The sequence below is a fragment of the Hippocampus comes genome, unplaced genomic scaffold, assembly GCF_001891065.2.
Source record: "Hippocampus comes isolate QL1 unplaced genomic scaffold, H_comes_QL1_v1.1 scaffold142, whole genome shotgun sequence".
NCBI classification, from domain to species: Eukaryota; Metazoa; Chordata; class Actinopteri; order Syngnathiformes; family Syngnathidae; genus Hippocampus; species Hippocampus comes.
The window spans coordinates 831,051-840,344 of NW_017805482.1; the positions used below are offsets into that span (position 1 = coordinate 831,051).

The 9,294-nt window shown below is 41.1% G+C and overlaps 2 protein-coding genes across 6 annotated transcripts in view; one reads left to right on the forward strand and one right to left on the reverse strand.

Annotated features, from left to right (window-relative positions):
- The window catches only part of LOC109519415 (uncharacterized), a 10,272-nt gene extending 2,432 nt beyond the window's left edge, over window positions 1–7,840 (forward strand). Inside the window, exons 2-9 of one of the 5 annotated variants that reach the window (XM_019875924.1) lie at window positions 4,700–4,781; window positions 4,843–4,922; window positions 5,001–5,089; window positions 5,502–5,641; window positions 6,054–6,143; window positions 6,420–6,585; window positions 6,677–6,787; window positions 7,068–7,840. In XM_019875924.1, the coding sequence (XP_019731483.1) occupies window positions 4,880–4,922; window positions 5,001–5,089; window positions 5,502–5,641; window positions 6,054–6,143; window positions 6,420–6,585; window positions 6,677–6,787; window positions 7,068–7,676 (1,248 nt within the window). In that variant the 5' untranslated portion in view covers window positions 4,700–4,781; window positions 4,843–4,879 and the 3' untranslated portion in view covers window positions 7,677–7,840. Of the gene's footprint in view, window positions 1–1,374; window positions 2,129–4,695; window positions 4,923–5,000; window positions 5,090–5,501; window positions 5,642–6,053; window positions 6,144–6,419; window positions 6,586–6,676; window positions 6,788–7,067 lie in introns of those variants that run through there. The other 4 variants (XM_019875925.1, XM_019875923.1, XM_019875921.1 and 1 more) reach the window with 4 other exon arrangements.
- Window positions 45–3,103, reverse strand: LOC109519390 (TBC1 domain family member 2B-like; the record flags this gene model as incomplete). The annotated part of the gene is made up of 2 exons (XM_019875887.1): window positions 45–434; window positions 2,675–3,103. Coding segments are annotated over 2 exons (747 nt in total), but the record flags the coding sequence as incomplete, so codon positions are not given.
- Window positions 7,841–9,294: the final 1,454 nt, after the last annotated feature.

Genomic DNA, 9,294 nt, shown 5'->3' on the forward strand with positions numbered 1-9,294 from the left:
TCATCCACCCCCCCCCCCCCCCCCCCCCCACTCGCATATCATCACAGTGCAATGGAGAGAAAAAAACAAACACACGGCAAGGATTTTTCGGGCTGAAAATGTTTCATTAAAGCCTTTCAACCACAGGTGTTTTTTCTGGGGTTTCTGCATTGCCTTGGCAGACTGGCAACAAAGTAATTAAGATTAATATATCCTTTATGATAACAATGATAACAATGTGCAAATATCAACCCATCAGACTGTGTGTGTGTGAGCGCGCGCGTATGTGTGTGTACCTTCGTACCATTGTCTTCGGCTACAAGCCCACTGATCGGGTAGGCTAAGGTGGGTGAGCTCCAGCTGTCCCTCTGCCCGTAGCCTCGCGAGTTGCTGAACTCCCAACGCTTCTGTTGGAGCTGCTGCAACCAGGAGTGCATCACCTGCTTGCTGGGGGCCTGGGGGTGCAAGCACACACAAACCCTTTTAAGATGGACGCCCAACCTGCACCATTTGCTGAACTGCATCGGACTGAGAACCAAGTTAGACCTTACTTAACTGCCTAAGAAGAGCATCAAACAGCTGCAGCTCATTCAGAGCGCTGCAGCTCGGATTTTTCCCGGAACAAAGCGATCAGAACATATTACTCCAGTTCAAAAGACTTACACTGGCTCCCAATCAGCTGGAAAATAAATTTTAAAATGAGGCTACTGTTCCAAAAATCACTGATCGCCTTAGGTCCTCAAGACATGAAATAAATGCTCATGGAATATAAACCCAGTAGGGTTCTGAGGTCAGGAGACTTGGGGCAATTAGTGGAGCCCAGAGTTCCGAGCAAACACAATGCATCAGCATTTAGTTGTTATGCTGCAAATGGAATAGGCTGCCGACAGAACTGAAGTTAGCTCTAAGTGGAAATGCTTTTAAATCCACTTTAAAAATTACACCCCACCCCCATACCTGTAATTTAAGGTCTATTAGAGCATTTCTATAATGTTTTTTTTACAAAATCATGGTCTTGCTCTTGTGCTGTGCGTTCATTCAGTTATTTTTTTAAAGTAAGAAATTGTATAAATGTGTCGTTTTAAGTCAAAGGATACACCCATGGTATTCATTATAAGAGCATATATATGATATTTCGAGTGGTGCAGCGCATGCAAAAAGATTTGGAACTGCTGGGTTCCATCCGAAAGTTGCTAACAGTTACATTTTCCCAACCATTTCAACTCTCCGAACTGAATCTGAGTAGGAAACATTTATTTGTACATTCTCTGAAAATAGCCCGTAACAAATTTCAAAACCCACTGACATCCTCCCGGCGTAGGACATACTGATTAGCAACCTATTGTGAATTAAAACAAATGTTTTGATCAAATAAATAAACAAACAAATAAATAAAGTTGGGGGTTTCCACTGATTCTCTTTTTTTTTTCTTCTTAGTCATTCATTGAATTACAGTTTTGCATTTATGGGAATGAGCACAGAAGCTCCAGCCTCGCCTGGAGCCACGCAATGTGTTTGGCATTGATCATTCTCCACCATCTGTTTGAAAATGATGACGCAGTCGGTGCGAGTCTCAACAGGATCATGTGATGACAATCACATGACACTTGGAGCCGAGGGAAAAACGTAACTGTCATCATCCACTACCTGTCACCACCTGCAAAGCGAAAGAGATACTCTGCCGTGACCGTGTCTGCATGCGAGTGGCTCTGTGTTTTACTTGAGTAATCATTTTTTTGATCACCTTTTCCTTTTTACTCCCTACTTTTGAAAGATGATATCTGTACTTACCGGATGACTCATAAAAAAGATACTGATTGTGATTGAGTGAGATCTTGAGGGGTTATAAGGTGGGGAAAAAACAGGGACAGGCAGAAACGTGGAAGAACATCATCCAGGGAACTGAATCTGACTTTCACTTTCATTGGGAGGAAAATGTTTGTGAAGCCTTTTGGAATTTCTTAAACTCCCCTGACCTCAATGAGATGTTGTGGCATGACCTAGAGAGAGCTATTCACACCAGACATTCCAGGAATCTTGCTCAACTGCAACAGTTTTGTCAAGGGAAATGATCCAAAATTCATGCTGGTTCTGCACATCTGATCTGCAACGCCACGAAACGTTTTGAAGATATTGCTGCTAAAAGGAGGTGAGGCCAGTTATTAAATCCATGGGGTCACTTAAATTATCCTCCTCAATTAAAAAAAAAGAAAACATAAGCGAGTGCGTGCTATTAGTTTATGCAAACTCACTACATTTTGCAAACAATTTATGCTGAAATTTCAGAAATTCCAAAGGGTTCACATACTTTTAGTGAAGGAGTAAAATCAGATACGAATACCGTAATCGTACTTCTACTTTGAGGACATAAAGAGTACAGTAATTTTGCCACCTCTAGTGAGTGCGAGAGTGTGTGAGTGCGTGCGCGCGTGTGTGTGAGAATAAGCAAACTACTCAGGCTTACATGAGCAAATACACTGCATTATATCACTTAACTATTAAAACCCCATCGTGACAATAAAGCATGGTGTGAATGGGTGTGTCAGTCGTGTAAAACTAAAGGGAAAGAGTGGGATGACATGACAGCACCACCTCAGAAAGTCGCGCGAGTGCGTGTGTGTGTGTGTGTGTGTGTGTGTGTCTCTGTGTCTGTCGGAGGGGGGGAGGGTGCTTGTTCGAAAAGCTGATACTGTACCTTAAGTAGAAACTCTTTCCCGGCCGTGCTGATCTGAAAGTGTCCCTCTTCGGCTTCCACGTCGTAGCTGAAGCACGCATCGCCTATTTCAATGTGTCCAAGAGGCAAGGCGTCCTGAGGACTCTTGAAGTAATACAGATAACATTTCCTTGGATCGTAAACGAACCACCGCGGCTTGTACCCCCTCAGGGGCCCCTTGCCAGACAGTTTGCTCAAGAAGCCGCACAGCTTGGATGTGTGCTCCTTCGGCACCTCCACGTCGACTCCGTCGACCGCCTTGACGGAGGCTTCGAACCGAGGAGCTGGGCCGGAGTTCGGCTCAACGCCATCCTCCTCTTCGTGCATCTTTCCCCAAAGTTTCTTCTTCGTGCAGCGTAACGGATGCCCACTCCTGTTTCCACCCGCATGACTGGCCGCCTTCAGGGCAAAGCATCATGGGAGTTGAAGTCTATTTTGGGAATGCGGAAGTGACGAGTTTGCCGCTGAATGGCGCTGTTTGCCGCGATTAGTTTGCCCACAAAACTCAAACGTGCTGATAAACATTTTGGAGATTATTACTAAATGTTAAATTGCTTCAATTAAAAATATTGATGTATGCTGAGGCCATAAATATTGGGTCGGGGTGCAATTGACAACACTACAGCAACGGTATGAGTAGTCGATGTACTCAACACAACTGTGTGTTAGTCCAGAATATGAGTAAAACGTATTGTTCCAAATAATTACTTGAGTAAAAGTAGTGAGTATTTCATGAAAAAATACTCAAATATTACGCAGGCTAATTGGTGGGTAACTTCCAATTAATGTATTTTTAAGTGCATGAATGTCAATAGAAAAAAACGAGGACGCGTGCAAATTAAAATATTGCCCGACAATAACCTTTAAAACAATGTTGTTTTTTTTTTTAATGTTTGTAACAAAGGCACATTGAGACCCAAAAAATGTCTTGAATTTCCTTTACATGTGTGAAACCAGGCAGAAATGATTATTTATACAGTATAAGTGTATGTACGGTGCCAGTCAAAAGTTGAGGAACACCAAAGTCTCAAACTCTTAAGAGATCAAGAAATTCCAACTATTCACTCTTGATAACGCACAGCTGTGAACTGAAAGTTATTCTGGGTCATAAAGCATCATCCGCCATCATAAAGCTGACTGACAAAATAAGATCTGCAAAGCTGTTATCTGGGCAAAAGGTTAAAGAATCAAAATGATGAAACATTCTGTTTTGATCAACATTTTTTTGTTTACCAAATAATTCCATCAACATTTCTTCATAATAGAGAAAAAAAAATTGAATTCGATTTTTTTTTCGAACTTCTGACTGTTGCTGAACATTTAGCAGAGTTCTGCCAATTTCTATTTTTATCTTCAGTGCTACATATATATATATATATATAGATATATATATAGATATATATATCTATATATATATATTGGATAGGCTATAAATAAACCACTGTTTAGCTCATGGTGACATGGAACAAGCGCTAAAGAAGCACTGAGTGAGTCATAATTAGAACACATGATGGTCATAAGATGCTGAGATCAAGTTACCATATTAATACGGGACTTAGTCATGCATTGAATATACTGTAATATTGTATATCGACCATAAATGATTACTCCATACCCTACGTCTACAGGAACGCTGATCATACTTTCCGAGACTGTGATCACTTATGAAGTTAAAAAGACTGAAGATGGAGCAGATTATCATGATTCCACTCAGTGTGAGTCAGACAATTTTTTTTTTTTTTTTTTTTACCGAATACATTAGCAGAGAGCCGTGAGTGTGATGACGTCTCTTTCCCAATGCGTCGTCTTAATTTACAGTCGAAGACATTTGGTTATTTCCACACAAAAGACTTCCATTCATTCGCACTTTAACATGAACGTTCAAGTAATGACATGTGTTGTTTGCCCCAGTAAGCAGTCACCCTTGAGGTCAAACCTCTCTCATCACAAACCAACTTACGCCTGTGCAAAAACCACACACTCTTGCTACTTTCCGTTTCTTACCAGGCCTGACACTCCGCCTGTGTCTGTCTGTGATGCAAATGAGGGACATTCTGCAACAGCTTTGCACACGGGTGGAAAAATAAGTGTGAGTGTAAATGCTACTCGTCTATAGACCCACTGTCGCATCACATTCCTTCTGATTTAAGGTTTGCAAGCTGTGCCACACTGAACTCGAGCGCTGAGATGACATTGGATTTAAATCGCCCCGTGCTAATATCAGGGAAAGGTAGAGTATGCATTCTGTGAAGTTTAAAAAAAAGTGTTTTGTGATTAAATCGTAATTGCCTTTTGTTGTGTGTTTTAGGAATTGGAGGAAAGAGACCCAGTTGGGACAATTGCTGCCATTTTACATGGTTAAAGTCCCTCAGAACCTGCTGGCGGTTTGGCTTCAAGGTTAGAACCATCTCCCAAGGTCTTTGTTGATGTGAAAATAATTTACGGCAGAGGAGATCAAAATCATGAATCTCATTCAGTGTCAGCCATTCGCAGATCCTTTTTTTTTTTCGAATCTCATTCAGTGTCAGCCATTCGCAGATCCTTGTTTTTGTTTTTTTAACCACAAATCTTGAAATTAAATGAAAAAAATGTCTGTCGTCTGAACAGACAGAAATGTCTGGGAGTTTTAACGGTAAGCAATCAGCGGTAGCAAAATGATGATTATTATCACATGGGATTAAAAATAACACGTACTATGTTTAGTACGGTACATTCGGATCATAACTTTCATGTCTTTGAATTAATAAGACGGTTGTAAAGCAGAAATCCAGAATCCCTTCATGTTATTTCTTGTCTGTGTACTTCACAGAATATCGAACCTGCGTCACAATCGCTTTGCCATCGGAAACTCATTGAACTGTCTTCAAAATGGTTCCTCGAGACTCAAGTGTCGCACATCGCTCAAGATGGCCGCTTCCCCACTTGGTTCGTGGGTTTCCTCGCCAGAGAGTAAGTCCTCAAACAAGAGATTACAGTCCCACAAATGTGTCTCGTATTATTTAAGTGTCAAAGGACGGATATTAAGATCATTGACGGTGTAATATTTTGGTTCGACTGACTTCTATGCATGCCGCATGGGTTCCTTGCCCACTCAGTGAGACAAATGTGAGTGTGAGTGACTTGTCTGTCACTTTATGTGCCTTGCGATTGACTGGAGACCAGTCCAGTAGTCTGCGTTTTGGCCAACATCCAGTACTAGGCTAGGATGAATTAAAGACAGCTTTTGGACAGTTTTTAGCCCTTATCAATACACTTGCGTCATTGAAAGTTACATGAGACTCGAGCTGATTCAACATGATGAGAATTTCATTCAATCATTGAAGCTGCATTAATTTTTTTTTTTTTGGTGGTTCTCTGACAGGGATGCAGAAGAAATCCTCAAAGAAAAGGACCAAGGTTGTTTCCTAATCCGTCTCAGTGACAAAGCCATCGGATACGTTCTGTCATATAGGTGAGGATGTTGGAAACGCAGACAGTTTTTAAACGTTCAGGCATGTACTGCTTGATTTATTTATTTTTTTTTTCGGGGGCGGGGGGTGATTGTTCAATTATGCGATTGTTCAATTAAGCCTTTGTTGATCGGGCGCAACTGACATCAAAATGCACCAGCGTAGACTGGACAGCGTCCTCGAATGACAATGTTTAAAAGCAAATTCATCTCCGGATCACTTTACGGGTAACATGAACATCCGTTGAGGCTTCAGTCAACATGTTACCACTGTTACAGAGGCCGCGACCGCTGTCGACACTTTGTGATAAACCAAAGTGACACAGGGCTCTTTGTTGTCTGCGGAGCCGCCGAGGGACATGACACAGTCTCTGAACTAATCTGGCACTACAAGACGAGCCCCATCGAGCCATTTGGAGAGTATCTCACATCGTCGTGCTTTGAGGTGTGACACAATTCAACTTAACATGACTTTAGCTGCATATGCTGAGGACCAAAAAGTCACATTTAAATTTGGGGGGACGGGGATCCTGCAGGCACCTGCAGACGGGACGTATGATGTGATTCGGCATGCCGAAGCCAAGAAAAAAGTGGAAAGAAATTCTGAGAAGCCAACTTTACTGTCGAAGAGCAAAACGATGCTTGAGGTAAGTGTGGTCATCATCGCAAAAAATAAGGAAATTCTAATTCGAGGGACCTCCCTGTATGGGGTTTACATGTATTGTACTAAAAAAAAAAAAAAAAAAACCACCCATGTTGGGTTCATTGAAGAGTCCAAATTGTCCATAGATTTAAATGTGAGTTTGCATTGTCTCTCTATAACAAAACAAAATGAATCCGCAGTTATGGGGTGCTCATAAGAACAAAGCTAAACATGACATTTATTTTCACTTTCGAGAGACTTTAATGATATATTGTCCAAAACAGGAGGTGCCGCCAGTTCCAAGGAGGGGCAGATACCAGGAAACTAGTCCACCCAGTAACCCGAACAGGATTCTGTATGCTCATCTTAGAAAGAAACCAACCAGGCACCGTCATGCAAGCCAGCAACAAATACATCAGGACTGTTTGCCCAACGCTACCGCAAGGGGAATTGTAGGGTGCACCACGCTGGATCAGAACCCCAGAAAGTTGCGTCCTGTGTCTGCACCTTCGTACTCTCTGCCTGTCTTGGCGGATCTCACATCCGGACCAAGATTTTCTCCAAAAACCACCAGGGGACCATCATCATCAAACCCATGCAGAAAACCTCCAAGCAGTCACAGCATTGACTTCCTGAATGATGATGCCATCTATTTCCTGGCCGGCAGGCCCGGTAGACCTCACACTACGTGCATAGAAACCACATCACACACACCACATCAACTTACTAACCCAGTGTATGCTGAGATACACACCGAAGCCTTCGGAGGCTGCTTTTCTCGTGATGACACCTACGAGATCATCCCCGACATAGAGGACGCATGCAAACCTGAAATATTCAGCAACACGTATGAGTCAGTGGAGGATTTCAATCATTTGCTGTCCAGTAAGTAAAGTAGTCCAGTTTAAATGCTTTTATACGATATGCAGGAAACCCACCTCCATAAGTGAAATCCGCAATAAAGTATTTTTTATAGCATATATGGCATTTGATTTTTTTTTAAAGCTCCCAAAACACTTTTAATTAATACAAACATATTTCAACACATATAAAAAGAGAGCAAACAGTTCAAATGCTTTTATACGTTATGCAGGAAACCCACCTCCGTAAGTGAAATCCGCAATAAAGTATTTTTTTATAGCATATATGGCATTTGATTTTTTTTTTAAAGCTCCCAAAACCCTTTTAATTAATACAAACATATTTCAACACATATAAAAAGAGAGCAAGAGCAATGGATAACACAAATATGAGATGAGATTCAATAACTACTTGTTTTTGTTTTTAGATTTTACACAAATATTGGACAGTGTAACAGTATACCAATCCCGCTGTGTCGCCAGTGAGCAAATCCCAATTTTTCTGAGCTAAAAAAACATTTGTGTCTCACAGTATACATCAATCAGGTTCAAAGGTGAACATTATAAAATGAAACTACAGCCATTGCTGTGTGTAGGTATAAAAAGCACGATTCCAGAGGAGGAGATTCAATAACTACTTGTTTTTGTTTTTAGATTTTCAAATACACTGTCTCAAATTACACCATTTGCCTCTATTCAGTGGGAAAAAAAGGACTCATGCCAAATATTAAAAGAGAGTTTGGTCAAACTGGACCAAAAAAAAAAAAAAACAGCGAAATAGCGGGTCAATGAACCTGGAACCTTTGACAGAGGGTGTTTTAATATCACACGAAAGTGTGGAAATGGTAACATCCGCACTTTTCAATTATGAATCAACTGGTAAACCTCCTGCGTGAAAAACGCAAAAACGTCACCGTAATGTTTAGATGGATTTAAGATGTGAAATTTTCCGGATAATGGCACGAACGGCCAAAACATACAGTTGACGTTTTAAAAAGTATCTTATTTTATTTGTTTCGTATTTACAATTTGTCCAATGGATGACATTTATACTGTCTCATGTGCTGAATGTGTGGAATTAAATATTATTCAATAAATGACTGCAAAACTTTTACTTATGGTGTCTCTCTGGATTAAAAACTTAATTATACAGCAATTGTCAGCCTGGTACACAGCATCTACCATTTTAGATAGAAACTTAATTTTTGGTCCAACCCTCTCATTGGACCACATTTGATGGTGAGGGATGAGGAGCTCCCATGTTTGAAGGAAAGCTGGTAGTCTCACATCGTGTTTGTCCTTTTTAATTAAAAGTGATATCTAAAATCACGTTGACTAAATTTTCCACGAGCATGATTGTCCCAGTTTCCGTGCTGGAATTGACCTTCATCCGCCAGACTCAGCAGCAATTATCCAGGTCAGCTTTTATTTTGCAATCTCGGCACTCCCCCCCTGAGGGTGATGCTACATCTTAATACAAGAGCAGTCTGCAGAGTGCGCGGAGTACAACCTGTCTCATGCTCAAACGTGCCTAATACAAATCCGTGCACAGAAAAAGCATCAGTGGGGGGGGTGTTTCCGCGGAGATGAGTCCAAGATGTACTCATGCATGTGAATGCTGAGGCACCTGCTTTTTTTTTTTTTTTTTTTT